This window comes from Hyperolius riggenbachi, chromosome 3 (genome assembly GCF_040937935.1).
Source record: "Hyperolius riggenbachi isolate aHypRig1 chromosome 3, aHypRig1.pri, whole genome shotgun sequence".
NCBI classification, from domain to species: domain Eukaryota; kingdom Metazoa; phylum Chordata; class Amphibia; order Anura; family Hyperoliidae; genus Hyperolius; species Hyperolius riggenbachi.
Window position 1 is genome coordinate 343339663 of NC_090648.1, and position 18406 is coordinate 343358068.

An 18406-nucleotide genomic window follows, 5' to 3' on the forward strand; every position below is an offset into this window, starting at 1 on the left:
TCAGGATAAAATCGATTCACAATCTGTTTGCAGTAAAGGCAGCCATACAACCCCTCTCTGATCAGATTCGATCAGAGAGGGATCTATCTGTTGGTCGAATCTGATGGCAAATCGACCAGTGTATGGCTACCTTTAGTGAGTTGACAGCACCTAATCACAGTGCCAAATTTGCAGGGATATGCATAAAATAGTCACACACCTTGCACAGGAAGCACAATTTCTCACCAGTGAATGCAGGTACAGCACCAATTCTGTGCAGCCTGGATGGTGCTGTAGTGTGTGTAAATGAAGTCGATACTGACCCAAAACAGACTAGCGTTTTCGCCTGAACAATTATGCAAAGTGTACAAATTTTATCATCAAAAATTGTTAAACAGTATGATCTCCTTTGAAATGTTTGACTTCTTGTCTCTGAAGAGCTATCGTTTTGCCCCCCAAATTTTTTTTTGGGGGGGGGAATTGTCATTTTTGATACAATAAAGTTGGATACTAATCTTTTAAGGTGGTTTCTCCAAATATTTATACTCCTATCCTTACATATGCATTGACCTGAGTGTGGTGGACTACTCAAATGAGAATATTCTTTTCAATAATGAGTTATTGAAAACTCCTCTCCCAATCATCATATACATAATGCTGTAGAGTTGCAGCCATGCACAAGCAAGTCACAGATGACAGGCAAGTTCCTCAGTATTCAGGCAGTAGCTTACACAGGAAGCATACAGTGGCTTGCAAAAGTATTCAGCCCCCTTGAAGTTTTCCACATTTTGTCACATTACTGCCACAAAAATGAATCAATTTTATTGGAATTCCACGTGAAAGACCAATACAAAATGGTGTACACGTGAGAAGTGGAACAAAAATCCTACATGATTCCAAACATTTTTTACAAATCAATAACTGCAAAGTAGGGTGTGCGTAATTATTCAGCCCCCTTTGGTATGAGTGCAGTCAGTTGCCCATAGACATTGCCTGATGAGTGCTAATGACCAAATAGAGTGCACCTGTATGTAATCTAATGTCAGTACAAATACAGCTGCTCTGTGACTGGCTCAGAGGTTGTCTAAGAGAATATTGGGTGTGAAGTCCAATGAACACACCAGACAGGTCAGGGATAAAGTTATTGAGAAATTTAAAGCAGGCTTCGGCTATTAGGCTACAAAAAGATTTCCAAAGCCTTGAACATCCCACGGAGCACTGTTCAAGCGATCATTCAGATATGGAAGGCGTATGGCACAACTGTAAACCTACCAAGACAAGGCCATCCACCTAAACTCAAAGGCCAAACAAGAAGAGCGCTGATCAGAAATGCAGTCAAGAGGCCCATGGGGACTCTGGATGAGCTGCAGCGATCTACAGCTCAGGTGGAAGACTCTGTCCATAGGACAACTATTAGTCGTGCACTGCACAAAGTTGGCCTTTATCGAAGAGTGGCAAGAGGAAAGCAATTGTGAACAGAAAAGCTTAGGAAATCCCATTTGCAGTTTGCCACAAGCCATGTGGGGGACACAGCAAACATGTGGAAGAAGGTGCTCTGGTCAGATGAGACCAAAATGGAACTTTTTGGCCGAAATGCAAAACGCTATGTGTGGCGGTAAACTAACACTGCACATCACTCAGAACACACCATCCCCACTGTCAAATATGGTGGTGGCAGCATTATTCTCTGGGGGTGCTTCTCTTCAGCAGGGACAGGGAAGCTGGTCAGAGTTGATGGGAAGATGGATGGAGCCAAATACCGAGCAATCTTGGAAGAAAACCTCTGCAAAAGACTTGAGACTGGGGCGGAGGTTCACCTTCCAGCAGGACAACGACCCTAAACATAAAGCCAGGGCAACAATGGAATGGTTTAAAACAAAACATATCCATGTGTTAGAATGGCCCAGTCAAAGTCCAGATCTAACTCCAATCGAGAATCTGTGGCAAGATCTGAAAACTGCTGTTCACATACGCTGTCCATCTAATCTGACTGAGCTGGAGCTGTTTTGCAAAGAAGAATGGGCAAGGATTTCAGTCTCTAGCTGTGCAAAGCTGGTAGAAACATACCCTAAAAGACTGGCAGCTGTAATAGCAGCAAAAAGGTGGTTCTAACAAAGTATTGACTCAGGGGGCTGAATAATTACGCACACCTCACTTTGCAGTTATTTGTAAAAAAATGTTTGTAATCATGTATGATTTTTGTTCCACTTCTCACGTGTACACCACTTTGTATTGGTTTTTCGCGTGGAATTCCAATACAATTGCTTCATGTTTGTGGCAGTAATGTGAAAAAAATGTGGAAAACTTCAAGGGGGCCGAATACTTTTGCAAATTCACCTAGTATATATTTATAGAGTTTAGCCAGTCTAATTCCCCCTCATCTGTGTCTAATCACAAGTTGTAATTCTATCTCCCCCCTTTGGCACCTAACTGCCATGGCAGATAAGCTCATTTGAAAGCACAGGATGTTAATCGGTCTGCTTCCATGAAAGCGGGAAGTAGAAACAGGGCAGATTTATTGTAAGATTTGTATCTAAGTTCAGGTCCGCTTTACAAGCTAGTTATGGATATAATTAATATAATAGTAGTAGTAATTGTCTAATGAATAGGAGGAGCAATGAAATATGGACACTGCTTGTATCCATAAGGTGAAAACCTACAGGCTGAAGTGGGTAAACCCTAAAAACCACCAACATAGGAAAAGATGCCAACTAGAAGAAGTGGTATCCCACACAGCCTGCTCATGTGCAGAAGCTACAAGAGCTCTCAGCTGCTCTGCCATACTTCTCAATGCACTCATATCTTATTTCATAAATATTTGCAACTGCAAAATGCTGGAGTGCTGAATTTCAGGAATACTGAATGTCTTGTTCTTATAATTGATTTTTTTTTTTTTATTCCATTCACCACAAACTTTTTTTTACCAAACCAGGTTTATTAAAGTGCAATTATTTAAACATTTATACTGGATGTAACGTACATATATACACAGACAAAATGTTACACAGAAAAATAAAATCTACAAATACACACAAGATAAAAGAAAATCAATGCCTAAGCAAATCTGCAAGTTAAGGGAGGTTTGCATAAAATAGTGTGTATACATATATATATCCATAAGCTCTGCTGCACCAGCTCCAGAAATACATGCTATGCATTATCTTGCCCCATTGTCCTTCAGCCACCTCTAGCTGCATTGATAGGCACCTCCCAGGCACTTCTAAGAGTCCACAGGCAGTATGGACTAAGGGCTCTTCCACATTAGACAACGCGTGCAAGAGCCATTTCTTGCACGTTAAATAAGCTGCGGCGTGTCTTCGGGATGTTGCGGTGCAACGCTAAGTAGTGGTGGTAGTAATTAACCCAACGGGAAAACGCTGATTCCCGACCATAAAATGCTACCGGGTGCGTCGTACCGCAACGCAACGAATTGCAGCGTCAGGTGTGAAAAGGTAAAATTAATGTCTATGGTCTTTCATTTTACCTTGATTAACGCAAAGTTTCAACTTTGCGTTGAAATGCCGAAAAAGGGCTTTAGTGTGAAAGAGCCCTAGGGTCTTGATGCACTAAACTCCAGTAAAGTTGCAGTGGGTGGGGAGCATACAGCAAAGTTCCATTAATAGCAAAGGGGAAGCAATGGGTGTTAACCCATTAGCACCATGCGCATTACCAGGTTAACATTACATTACTGGACTTTAGTGCATGGGGACCCAAAAGCTGTACTCCAAGGACACCAAAGTCCAGAGCGATGTTGAATAGTTCTTACAGTCAAGGGGTAGGAATAGAAAAGAAAAAAAAAATTCTGTATTGCCATTTCAGGCAGTCTTAGGGCCCTTTCACACCTAAGCGGGAATCGTACGATTCCCGAAATTCGCTGAAGCACTAGCAGTTTTTAAAAAACGCTAGTGCTATATTAGTCTGTGGCAGTGTTCACACTTGAGCGATTATCGCTAATCGCGGTTGTTCTGCGATTGTCGCTAATCGCAAACATGTCGCATGCAGCATTTTTCCGACGATTTAGGAGAGATCGCCATTAGCATATATAGAAACGATAATCGTGATCTCTCCATAAACGCGAATTTGTACAGTGATTTTTCCGCGTTAAATCTCTGAAAAATCACCCACAGAAAACACTACCGCAAATCTATAGTGTTTAGCGATTTTAGGTGTGAATGGGCCCTTAGTTTGCAGTGGTGTCCAGCACTGCAAATAAAACCATTGAGAACCAGAAAGGTTTCTAGGCACCCTCTTTATAATGTAGAAGGAAAATACTGTATGAGTAAATGTATAGTCTAGACCCCCTTGATAACACCAAACTTTGCAAATATAAAAACAGTAGATTGCACTGCAGAACTATTCCTGCAACTTTACTATTTACAGTAAATAGAGCTTTTATATGTCATATGTGTAGTAGTGTAAACACAAGTCCAGTCTGATAAATCCATCTCTGCATTACCTTCCACACAAAAAAAAAAAAAAAAAAAAAAAAAAAAAAAAAAAAAAAAAAAGGAAGTATGTTTACCATTTCTGCTCATCCACAAAATCCTTTATGAAAGAAAGCCAAGTCAGGGAGATCAGTAGGGCTGTTCATGTAAAAGGCACTAGAAGTTGTATATTTCCAAATTTATTTATTTTTAAGCCAGCCTGTTTGAGCACCCTACAAAACACATTTTAAGTGCATACTAAAAGAAAAAAAAAAAAAAAAAGTAAAAGCAGCAGAGGGCCTTACATTCAGTACAGTAGACCATGGCCACAGTGTAAAACTATATGAACACAGTCTGCACTGTGCAAGCATCTATTAGACGACGCTTCAAAAATCTAACAAGCTGGAAAACCCTTGGCCAATGGCTATCCTATTTCTCTGCTGCAGCTGATAGGGGTGTGCCCCCCCCCCCCCCTTGCTTGTCATTTCCCCAATCCTTCTCCATGGAGATGACTGCTGCTGAGCAGCAAGTAGTCCTAACATATGGTCATCTGAGACAATCACAAGAGATTGTGTGACAAATGTCCATGAGTTGTGCTTAGTCTTCCTAACTTGATACCTGGTCTAAAATATCAAAACACCACAGAAAAAAAACAAAACATACTGTAGTTCTACACCTGTACATAAACACCCCTAAACTAGGGAGTGAAGGAACCATAAAAGTCAACAAGATGCATATGAAGAACATGGACCCACATATGATCGCACACCCCTTAGTGAGAATAAGTTCAGTATCCTGTGTATCATCTTTTTCTGTTTTGCATTTATAAAGCACTGTTTTCTTCATAAGCAAGTACTACAGATTGCCTGTGTAGTGCAAGGCAATAAAAATCGAGCACGGCGATTCCAGCACTGGAGACTACAGCGCAGCCGGTGCCACAATAGTCCATAATAGGAATTACGGCTATAGCAGCACACAGGGAGTAACTTCTGCGCCGTCAGAAGTTGCTGGAAGCTGAATTATTTCATTCTCCACCATCCATGGCGGCCTGGAGGAGGAATAGTATTTAACACGGCCGGGACTTGTGCAGCAGCAGAATCAGCCATATACTGGCTGTATCCTGCGCCCAAGTCTCCCGTGCCGATTCCTCTCGTACGCATAAAAATAGTATATTACAAATGAAAAATGTACAATATAGAATGATTGTGATTCCAAAGCAGGCAGCAGCCAATGCTTCATGAAAGCAGCCCACCTGATGAGACTTACCATTCTAACAGGGCTATTCAAATATTAATCAGCAACAATATATCACCATAGTAATCCTAAGTATCTCTCCTACAGTTATTATAAAAACTGTGTCAAAATAGAGATTATAAAATGCTTTAAACAAAGCCCTCATTTTTTGATGAAGAACATTTTTTTTATAAGAAGGTAGCAGCAAATATTCCATGTAACGTCCTATTCCATGTTTATGAGTCCCATGTCAGTAGAACCATTTATTATGGCATGTGAATAAGGATACACAAACTAAAAAACTGCAATATGCCAAAGCATAACTATAACAACAATGTATCCACTTGAAAAGTAAAAAGCATAAAGAAGCTTCCAGTTCAGTAGAGTAGACCATATGGGTTACTTTGGCTTGCTGACAACTAATAAGCTAGAAGTATTGATTGTAGCTCAGTAAAAGGCCTGGTGCACACCAAAAACCGCTAGCAGATCCGCAAAATGCTAGCAGATTTTAAAACGCTTTTTCTTATTTTTCTGTAGTGTTTCAGCTAGCATTTTGTGGTTTTGTGAAGCGTTTTTGGTGTAGTAGATTTCATGTATTGGTACAGTAAAGCAGTTACTGAACAGCTACTGTAACAAAAACACCTGCAAAACCGCTCTGAACTGCCGTTTTTCAGAGCGCTTTGCGTTTTTCCTATACTTAACATTGAGGCAGAAACGCATCCGCAATCCAAAATCTGCAGCAGCCCGGGAGTATGCGTTTCTGCAAAACGCCTCCCGCTCTAGTGTGCACCAGCCCATTGAAATACATTACCCAAGCGTATCCGCAGCCGCAAGCGGATCGCAAACCGCAGCCGAACCGCTCTGGTGTGCACTAGGCCTAACAGGATATCCCCCATACTGTTTCAGGCAAATTCATGGTATATTCTGACTTTTCCACTTCCCTAGACTCCGTATTGCACAGGAAACCTCCTGAGAGGGCAGCTGTTGTACAGAGGATGGTAAAGTGCAAATGTCATTCCTTTCCAACATCAATTATTAATAGTAAAGGAAAAAAAATGCACTGGCCACAGAGCAGTATTCTTTACCAGTAGGTCCATGATAAGACACTGGCTCAGGAATCCATGTGTGTATGTAGCAATAGCAAGCAGCAGCACTACTTGTTACACAGCTTTAAGAAATCAACAGGATAGGGCTCTGATCATGTGGTTGTCTGCCTCTGACATGCATGCTGGTGAATAAAATTCCATCAGCAGACACTGCAGAGATCCTTGGCCACTGTATGCCTTGGGGCCCTTGTCCACTGCACAGGTGAATCGCAAAATCACTAGAGTTTTTAAATTCGCTAGAGTTGCTACTTTATCATAGAAATCATGAGAAGTGTTTTCCCCTATAGTGATTTGATTTGAAAATCACAAATGCTTTCTGGAGCGATTTTAAGAGTGATAATACAATGCAAATGAAAAATCGCAATCACACAACAAAAAAAACAAAACAAAAAGACTCGCTGGCATTTGTGATTGCTAGTGAAAAAGGACCCTGATTGTAGTTTTGCAACTGATAGCCAGACTATGAAAATTATTTACATTTTTATTGTGTAGTAAGGGCAGGTTGAGGTTTGTTTTCTCTTTTCTTATTACTGTCCAGTTTCTCCATCTGTGAGAACTCCTATTGCTTTCTGTTAATACAGAAATGGAAAAATCTGTACAAGAGTGTCCGAGACTTTTTTATAAGGTGTAACGAGAATACATGACTAGTAGTTATTGCTGTACCTCATTTCTTGTCCCCAAGACCACCAGTTTTCATAATAAAGCCAAAACTCCCATGGAAGTACATATGTTAGTCAGCCCATTTAGAACCTGCCTAGGGATACTTTTTCTGCATTCCAAGAGTTAACGAGCAGTGTTATACCTATGCAAACGAAGCAGCAGAATGCAGAGTGGAGTAAACAGAAGAAAATTAGTTTTATCTGGGGGAGCAACACTGCTGATAAAAAAAGAGCTGGAAGGTTTTAATAAGTTTGTTATGAACCAAATTGTAGCTCACGCTATGGCTTGGCTGATTTTCAGACTCTTACAATTAACACCTTAAATTAAGAATATAAGACAGCAGGCAGGGTCTATTTTCTGATGCTGCTACACATACAATTAGTTATCGCATACGTTTATTTTCCATCTAGGTTTGCTGCAATCAAATTATACGAGTGTGGTGAGCCAAATGTCAGAACTACAATTTTCTGTAGTGTAGTGGGTATGCGGCTTGCTTCTCTCCCTCAGATACTTCAAGTCACTGCTGGCAATATTCACCCTTCCATAGAACAAACGTTCTACAAAAAAGGACAAAAAGTAGGGATAATAGGCGCCTTATTTGTGGCTACAAGCACTATTAGACACTGCTATTTGGCCTGAGGAAGTGGGTATGTACCCACGAAACGCGTTGCCAGTGCAATAAAATTCTATTAATACGTGAATTTTTCTTCATTGAGGTAAGCCACCACTTTTTTCATTTTATTTGTTTTTAATTAATTTTATCTTCTCCAGGTGCCTCTTTCCCTTTATTCTGTTCTAAGAAAAAAACATGGTATGTATGTTTGCAATTTAACATTGGGAAGATCACGAAAGCGAGGCAGTTGAAGCACCAGACAATGACAAGTTGCTGCGAAAAGGGTACAGACTGCACAGCCACTGCACTACAGAAAGTGCTCATAAGGACAGCCAACACAGGCAGGGGTGAACACTCTGCACACACACACACACACACTAAACTAGAGAATGTGCTCAGATGGACAGCCAGACACAGGCAGGGCTGAACTCTCTGCAATGGTGCAGTTTTTCCATTTTTCCTTTACAGAAGCCTTGTATGGATGATAAAATCAACTAAAAAAATGAAATGAAAATTCTACTTTTGTTATAAAAATTGCCATTAATATGCATTCCTCCTACACAGAAAAGCTTCCTTTCCTATTCCAGTCAAGAATTTTAAAATCTGACAGGAAGGTTCCGGGGCATAGAGATAATTTGCATATTCAGTAGCAGTGCATTGTGGGTGTTCAGAGGTTACTTAAAGAGACTAACATCAGAAACATCCCCTGGGGGGTACTCACCTCGGGTGGGGGAAGCCTCCGGATCTAAATGAGGCTTCCCACGCCGTCCTCTGTCCCACGGGGGTCTCGCTGCAGCCTTCCGAACAGCCGGCGACAGACCCAACTGTAAATTCAATATTTACCTTTGCTGGCTCCAGCAGGGGCGCTGTGGCTGCTCTCGGCTCCGAAGTAGACGGAAATACCCAATCTCAGTCGGGTCCGCTCTACTGCGCAGGCGCCGGAAACTTGCGCCTGCGCAGTAGAGCAGACCTGACGGCGATCGGGTATTTCCGCCTACTTCGGAGCCGACAGCCGTAAGAGCACCTGCGCAGGAGCCGGGAAGGTAAATAATGACGTCATTTTGCACGGAGGGCTGCAGCGAGACCCCTGAGGGACGGAGGACGGCGTGGGAAGCCTCATTAGGATCCGGAGGCTTCCCCCAACCGAGGTGAGTACCCCCCAGGGGACGTTTTGACGTTACAGATCCTCTTTAAAGCTGAATTATCACAAGTACCTTCTGTTTTAAGAAGGCAAATCACACCAAGCATTGCTTTTTAGTAGGAGGGCTTTTCGGTCTCTAGTCCCCTATACTTTCCTAGTGGTTTGGGTCACCCTGAGCTGCTTGCTAACGCCAATGTAATATTGCAGTGAATAAAGCTGGACTAAATATAGAACTTCTGTAAAAAAAGAGGTTTAGAATATTGTATTTACATTTATATTTAAACTAACAATAATGCAGACTGTGAACTTTAAAGTTTACACAAAAATCAAAATGTATAGTGGGTTAGGTTTCATTAATAAACATTGTAAGATGATCCATGTTAGGCAGTACTGTAACAAAGATTATGCTAATACTGTACTTCAAAGAAGTCTCAAAGTACTACTGGTGCACGATTGCCATGAGGTTACCGTACCAGGTTAATAAACACAAAACAACAACCAATAACTGCTCAGCTGAAGTCTAGGCTATTATAAAATGATAAAAGAAAAAAAACTAAAATAAAAGCTAATTTTTAGCCACATTGTAAGAGATAAAACCGTTTTGATAAACCATATGATTTAGGTTGGTCAGATAGGTAAAAGCAGTTAAGATTTTAAAACTTTTCAGCAGAACATCCCATGGTGATCAGCATCTACAGTGCTCTGCAGCTACAGTGTGCTAAATAGGCTAATGCTGTGTGTAAAGAGAATCTCTGCTAATATTAGCCTCCAGAGCCCAGAAGTGGAGTGCTGGGGGATGGTTTTCGGACAGCTAATAGATAAGTGTTAAGGATTTTTAGCACCCCAGACAACCTATAATATAAAACAACCTTAAACTTGAGTTAAATTTCACTTTAAACCATGCAAACACACATAATAAAAGTTTAAAGGACAAAAATCCCACAATTATCCAGCTTATATATTTGACATTCAATCAGTACACAGCTGGTCTTTGCATTACGCACCTTAAAGTGTTCTACCCTCCCCATATACCCAGAGTTACAGTAAATACGCCGTTACTGCTTGGCCCATCTCCCTGCATGTTCTGGTGAGTGCACAATAACATAAAATATATTCCAACACCTCTCCACACTATTCTTAAGTGGGCTTTAAGTAAAATGCCCCCGGCAGCAACAACTGGAGCTGCTTTGTTGTGAAGGGCTTATTTATTTTTTTTGTAGTGTAAGTAAATTTTAAATTTCATTGAAGGTTCTATATCGGATTTCATTAAACCGCGTAGAGTGCATGAAACAACCCCCTCCCCCCCCCCCCCCACACAAAAAAAAATCTGCTAAAAAAATGTTTTTCCCTCCAGCTCTGTAATTAATCAATACCTCTATGTATTTCTTCTTGGCATTAGTTTGGGTATAGCCACTGATTTGGTTGATATCAGATAATCCATACAAGATGTGTGCTGTTTTAATGTACAGTATTCTAGCATAACATCTACTTGATGCAAACAAAAACCGCTTTACTCTTTCTAGATTGTACATGGCAATGCAAATTTTAGGCTAGAAAAATAAAGTGCTTGGACAACCTGAATGAGTAGCTTGGGACATAAATCCACACTGCTGCTTTTTAGCACTGAGCTCTCCAAACAAGTCTCAATTGAAGAAGCATTCCTTATCACAAGAAGTTGCTGAAGTCTGACAGTCACTTATTTCTCGATGTAATGAAGCGGTCCTCTTTTTTCTTAGGCAATTTATCCTTTATTGAATTTTGGGCAGTTTTGTTAGTCACTTTGGTTTTTGAAGCAGTTGTGTCATATGCAGCTTGCGTTTTGCCTTTTTTCACTGGATTGCTCACTGGCATGTTCTTAGTGGGTAGTTTTGCATGTGATGTAGCCAGTGTTTTGATGTCAGACTGTGGCATTTTGACTACAGAGAGGGGAGTACGGACAGCTATTGTGGTTTTCTCAGCTCCTTTCTTAGTAGTGCCATTTCTCAGAGGTTGGACTGGTTTACCAGTGCTTTTACTGACAGTGTTCAGGTGGGATGTAGCTGTAGTGGGTTTATTAGATGCTGGATGAGAATATGGTAATGGGGAAACTTTGGAAGGCACACGAGATGACACAATAAATGGCTTCCTATCCATTAGATTATTTTTTGGCACATCCATTTTATTTACCCTGGAGGACTGCACTGCTAAAGCAGAGTTTTTATCTGTTGTATTCTTGCTGGTCAGTTTCACAACTTCTGTCCTCTTAGGTAATACAGTCTTAGCAGATTGTGCTGCTGTGACTCCATTTCGGGTATTGGTAGTTACTTTTGAAGTGGGCTTGGACTGGGAAGTTGCAGCACTTTTAGGTAGCGTTTTATGAGATGCAGCAGTTATTGGATACATTTTAGGTGGTCGTGTTAGTTGTTCGGAGCTGGAATCCTGATTCAAGTTCCTGTTATTTGGAGATGCTTTAGTCACATGAGGTGACCCCTTCGCTTTGCTGAGATTACTGGAGACAGGAACAGTTTCTTTGGACAAAGTACAAAGGTTTTTTTGAGAATGGTCATTATGTGCGTTTTTGGTGGAAACACTTGTAGAGATATGTGGAGGAGAGTTAGATTTCTTTGCCACCTTCCTCTGTGGTTCAGGAAGTAACGGAGAACCTTTTCTGGGAACGGTTTGGATTTTGGGGCGTAGTGAAGCAGATGGCGTAGTCTTTGTACCTCTTTGAGCAGAGATGGGGGATTTCTCACTTCGGAGTTTAGTGCTAGAAGATGATGAAGGTGTAGATGGTGTAGACATCAGTTTTGCAGTACTCCCGATTGCAGATAAAGGATTCATTACCGGAGGCTGTGGTGGTTTGGCTGATTGAGTTGATACCTCGTCACTTACTCCCCCCTTTTGGAACTGCAGAATTTTTTGTTCTAATGTGGTAAACTGCAGCACTCTGCAAGGGTCGTATTTCAACAGGAACCCCTGTAGAGTATCCCAGCCTCCTCCAACTCGGACCATCACATGCTTTCCATGTAGCATCTGGGCAAATAAACATAAAAAGAAAAAGGATCAAAATTCACAAAATGTAAAGGCTTTTAAAGTTTCTACACATAGTCACCAGTCCTGACAAAAACAAATCCTTATTTGGCTAGGGCTTAATATTGCACTATTGCCTGATCTATTCAGACACCACAGCAATATTTTTGCTCTACAAAATACACCACATGAACTAACTGCCAGGCTGCTTTGGTTTACTTAATTGTTTTTCTGATCAGAGATTGATTACAAACGTCCTGTGTGAAACCATTCATCAATATTAATATGCTGCTTAGCCAATTCTCATTCACATACATACTTCTTCCAAATATCTTCAGCTATCATCAGAAATGCACTGCTGTAATGTAAAGTCTGGAGTGATCAGCTAACTCTGGCTCTAAAAAGGTGATTCTATAAGCAGACAGCTCAGCAGAAACACACTTGCTCTCTGACCCCCACAACAGGAAGACCCTCAAGAAATGTGCTGCCAGGTTTCCCGTGAAAAACAATGCTAGCAATTTTAGAAATACATAATTAGCTCAAACAGCATTTAGGGAGGTCTAAACTACTCACTAGGACATCAGAGATCTACCATTTCACTTGTATGAAAATTTCAAAATGCACACATGCCAGTTCATGGTTGCAGGGATTGTGTAGTAAGAAAAATTATACCAAAACTGGTTCAAAATTGTAGAAGGCGGCTTAAACAAGGACTCAAACTTCTTGGATGGGTTTTAAATGCCACAATTCTTTTAGCTTAGAACTAATGTGTAGTGAACCCAGTCACATCTGAACTCAGGATATGCTACATCTCCCCATCACCCAGGGTCTGTTGTATGTTATGTTTTAGGAACGGGTGATCTTATCTATCTAGTAAGCTAGAGACTGTGATAGCCTAATAAAGTGGCAATTAAGGCATCTAATTACATTTATGGTTTGAAAAATAATGTTTCTCCTCTGTATGTCCAATGCATATACGTTTTTTTTTTTTTTATTAAAGCTTGTCATTATATGCAGGAACCAAGTCCAATGAAGGCTTATTAGCTGAAAGCTTACTTTTTATTTATCTCCAAGTTACCATTTATTGGCCATCATCCTGATTCAAAACTTCCTGCTTTTACTGATGGCCAACATGGTACAATACTCTACTGCTTCTGGTATATGAACCACCATAGCCAAATAAACATTAGGAAACCATCCTTATTCCTGAACAGCAACACTGAATCAGCAATACTGAATGTACACTAATACTACTACTGTACTAAAATAACTAATCAAAAATGCGTGCTTGAAAAAAGGGCGCCAGGAAAATAGGGCCCGGCTGGATAACGAAATCTCGATAATGAAATCGGTTAACAATTAGTACGGTTTTAATAGATGGGAGTTGACGAAAATATACAGTGATGTGAAAAACTATTTGCCCCCTTCCCGATTTCTTATTCTTTTGCATGTTTGTCACACTTAAATGTTTCTGCTCATCAAAAACCGTTAACTATTAGTCAAAGATAACATAATTGAACACAAAATGCAGTTTTAAATGATGGTTTTTATTATTTAGTGAGAAAAAAACCCTCAAAACCGACATAGCCCTGTGTGAAAAAGAAATTGCCACCTGAACCTAATAACTGGTTGGGCCACCCTTAGCAGCAATAACTGCAATCAAGCGTTTGCGATAACTTGCAACGAGTCTTTTAAAGCACTCTGGAGGAATTTTGGCCCACTCATCTTTGCAGAATTATTGTAATTCAGCTTTATTTGAGGGTTTTCTAGCATGAACCGCCTTTTTAAGGTCATGCCACAACATCTCAATAGGATTCAGGTCAGGACTTTGACTAGGCCACTCCAAAGTCTACATTTTGTTTTTCTTCAGCCATTCAGAGGTAGATTTGCTGGTGTGTTTTGGGTCATTGTCCTGCTGCAGCACCCAAGATCGCTTCAGCTTGAGTTGACGAAGAGATGGCCAGACATTCTCCTTCAGGATTTTTTGGTAGACCGTAGAATTCATGGTTCCATCTATCACAGCAAGCCTTCCAGGTCCTGAAGCAGAAAAATAACCCCAGACCATCACACTACCACCACCATATGTTACTGTTGGTATGATGTTCTTTTGCTGAAATGCTGTGTTACTTCTACGCCAGATGTAACAGGACACGCACCTTACAAAAAGTTCAACTTTTGTCTCGTCGGTCCACAAGGTATTTTCCCAAAAGCCTTGGCAATCATTGAGATTTTTTTTAGCAAAATTGAGACGAGCCTTAATGTTCTTTTTGCTTAAAAGTGGTTTGCACCTTGGATATCTGCCATGCAGGCCGTTTTTGCCCAGTCTCTTTCTTATGGTGGAGTCGTGAACACTGACCTTAAAGAGAACCCGAGGTGGGTTTGAAGAATATTATCTGCATACAGAGGCTGGATCTGCCTATACAGCCCAGCCTCTTACTATCCCAAACCCCCCTAAGGTCCCCCTGCACTCTGCAATCCCTCATAAATCACAGCGACGCTGCTGACAAACAGCTTGTCAGAGCTGGCTGTGTTTATCTCTATAGTGTCAGTGTGCTGCTCTCCCCGCCTCCTGCAGAACTCCAGTCCCCGCCTGCATCCCTTCCCTCCCTGCTGATTGGAGGGAAGGGACGGGGGCAGGGACCGGAGCTATGCAGGAGGCAGGGGAGCAGCTGAGACTGACACTACAGATGTAAACACAGCCTCACAGCACGGCTGTGATTTATGAGGGATTGCAGAGTTCAGGGGGACCTTAGGGGGGTTTGGGATAGCAACAGACGCTGGGCTGTATATGCAGATCCAGCCTCTGTATGCAGATAACATTCTTTAAATACACCTCGGGTTCTCTTTAAAGCGGACCCAAACCAAACATTTTTTTAATTAAAAATATTTAGTTGCACCACTTTGACACATACAAAGATAAATAAACACTCCTTTAAACCTATGATCATTTCAGAACATGCTTTTCAACCTTCTCTTTTCATAACTAGGGTTATACTGGGGGAATCCATTAGCAATTCCTCCATTGCCGGACACCATTTAATCCACCAATTTGCCGGAAAAATCCCGGCAATTTGAAAGGAAGGGAGGGGTTCCTCCAATAAATGTAAAGTATTTTATATTTGTCATCATGCAGCTGAAAAAAGGCTGCTATTATAATTTAGAAAATAGATTCTATTTCTCAAATCTTGTATTTTTAATTTGGGTCCACTTTAATTGAGGCAAGTGAGGCCTGCAGTTCTTTAGATGTTGTCCTGGGGTCTTTTGTGGCCTCTCGGATGAGTTTTCTCTGCACTCTTGGGGTAATTTTGGTTGGCCGGCCACTCCTGGGAAGGTTCATCACTGTTCCATGTTTTTGCCATTTGTGGATAATGGCTGTCACTGTGGTTCGCTGGAGTCCCAAAGCTTTAGAAATGGCTTTATAACCTTTACCAGACTGATAGATCTCAATTACTTTTGTTCTCATTTGTTCCTGAATTTCTTTGGATCTTGGCATGATGTCTAGCTTTTGAGGTGCTTTTGGTCTACTTCTCTGTGTCAGGTAGCTCCTATTTAAGTGATTTCTTGATTGAAACAGGTAAGGCAGTAATCAGGTCTGGGGGTGACTACAGAAATTGAACTCAGGTGTGATAAACCACAGTTGAGTTATTTTTTAACAAGGAGGGGGCAATCACTTTTTCACACAGGGCCATGTAGATTTGGAGTTTTTTTCTCACTAAATAATAAAAACCATCATTTAAAACTGCATTGTGTGTTCAATTATGTTATCTTTGACTAATAGTTAACTGTTTTTGATGAGCAGAAACATTTACCGTATATACACTCGCATACAAGCCGAATTTTTAACCCCCAAAAGGGGCCAAAAGTTGGGGGGTCGGCTTGTATGCGAGTCATGTTGGTCCACGGGTCCCCCCCCCTCCACTGGTCCGCGGGTCCCCCGCTCCCCCCAAGGCCGCCATTACCTTTCCGCATCTTCTATTCCCCTCTCCGTGCTTGTAAACATTCACAGCAGCGCGCCCGGCGCTGCTACTGTGACGAGGCAGGAGGCAAGAAAGAGCACGGCTTCCTGTTACTATGGGAACCGCTCTTTCCTGGCTCGCCGCTCGTCACAGTAGCAGCGCCGGGCGCGCTGCTGTGAATGTTTACAAGCACGGAGAGGGGAATAGAAAATGCGGAAAGGTAATAGCAGCGGCGGCGGCCGTGGGGGGAGTGGGGGACCGGCGGACCAGCTATACTGAGCGCTAGACTGAGCACTATACTAGCTAAACTGGGGCACATTACTAGCTAGACTGAGCACTATACTAGCTAAACTAGGGCACATTACTAGCTACACTGAGCACTATACTAGCTAAACTGGGGCACATTACTAGCTACACTGAGCACTATACTAGCTAAACTGGGGCACATTACTAGCAATACTGAGCACTATACTAGCTAAACTGGGGCACATTACTAGCTAGACTGAGCACTATGCTAGCTATACTGGGGCACATTACTAGTTATACTGAGCACTATACTAGCTAGACTGAGCACTATACTAGCTATTCTGAGCACTATACTAGCTATACTGGGCACTATACTAGCTATACTGGGCACTATACTAGCTATACTGGGCACTATACTAGCTATACTGGGCACTATACTAGCTATACTGGGCACTATACTAGCTATACTGGGGCACTATACTAGCTATACTGGGGCACTATACTAGCTATACTGGGGCACTATACTAGCTATACTGGGGCACTATACTAGCTATACTGAGCACTATACTAGCTATACTGAGCACTATAATAGCTATACTGGGCACTATACTAGCTATACTGGGGCACTAACTACCTATACTGGGCACTTTACTAGCTATACTGGGGCACACTAGGGGAATAAGGCGGCCAGCATTTCCTACCCCCGGCTTATATGGGGGTCAATCATTTTTCCCTGGTTTTTCAGGTAAAAGTTGGGGGGTCGGCTTATATGCGGGTCGGCTTATATGCGAGTATATACGGTAAGTGTGACAAACATGCAAATAATAAGAAATCAGGAAGGAGGCAAATAGTTTTTCACATCACTGTATTAACGTTAAAAATCGTAACATAATTCAACAATACAGCTTAACCCAACCCTACTCTCACAAAGAACCCTCCCCCTGGTGGTGCCTAACCCTAACCACTCCCCCTGCAGAAGCACCCTTTTACACATAGAAACAATAATATCTTTGATAATGTAAAATCTGTACATACAACCCCCCCCCCCCAAAAAAAAAAATACTATGACAAAAACTAAGTTTTGCAAGCTTCTAAAATGATAGCATACTTCAAAAACTGATATTTATCAGGCGCCCTTTTTTCTGCTTTTTTTCACCGCATTAATGATAATTGCATTCGTGTCTATGGCGGCGCCCTTTTTGTCCACTAGCCACTGGCGCCCATTTTTCCTGCTTTCAAATAAATATTTTTTAGTTCCAGTCACAGAACATGATCAGATCAGTACAGCTTTTAATGGGATCAGGCAAATACCAAAAAATATTCTGAAATAGTCTTTTATGGCTTTTGACTGACCACACCCACCAAAGCTTTTCACATCACAGCTTTCGCTTATCTCAGCATTTGTGATTGCTTGTGCATGACCTGATGTGAGCAGCTGAACTGTGCTTTCATCTTGACCAACCAGCCCAGCAGCGCACACATAGGTGCACTGCAACACCAAAAGTCTGAGGCAAAGGAAGAGTATCCAGTCTTCTACAAAAAGCACTTCTCTAGCAGCTGTACACACTGGTTTCAGAAAGCGGACTACAGGTTGTATGAGCAGCATTTTCTATTAAATACAAAACATGTAGCTTGCTTTATGCAGAGGTTGGGGAAGCAGATGTGCAAACAAGTCTGAGAAGAGCCCATACAATGTAAATGAATGCAAGAATATGGCTCCCTAGCGATAAACCACATGAATGATTGCTGGACTTTACAGCCTTCTAATGTGCATCTCATAATTAATGCAAGGAAACCGCTCTGACAATTCCAGGAGAGCTAATTTAACATGGTCATCTCCTGCATCGGTTATTTGAACACCATAAGAATGATCTCTATAAGTAAAGCACATCTGTATTATATTTACCCGTATGAAAAGAATCTTATCCCCCAGCCGATAGCGTCCTTCTGACAAGTATTCAATGGAGAAACGGTGAGAGCAATTGCATGGTGGATCCTGAGCAATGTGAGTCACCTAAACAGAGAACACATTTTCATCA

General features: G+C 41.5%; 1 protein-coding gene across 7 annotated transcripts in view; it reads right to left on the reverse strand.

Moving 5' to 3' along the window:
* Positions 1 to 18406, reverse strand: part of GAS2L3 (growth arrest specific 2 like 3) — a 174712-nt gene that overhangs the window by 106325 nt on the left and 49981 nt on the right. For 6 of the 7 annotated variants that reach the window (XM_068276977.1, XM_068276976.1, XM_068276979.1 and 3 more), the window contains 2 exons: positions 18274 to 18381; positions 10491 to 12168 (listed from right to left, as the gene is read on the reverse strand). In XM_068276977.1, the coding sequence (XP_068133078.1) occupies positions 10849 to 12168; positions 18274 to 18381 (1428 nt within the window). In that variant the 3' untranslated portion in view covers positions 10491 to 10848. Of the gene's footprint in view, positions 1 to 10490; positions 12169 to 18273; positions 18382 to 18406 lie in introns of those variants that run through there. The other variant, XR_011030466.1, reaches the window with a different exon arrangement.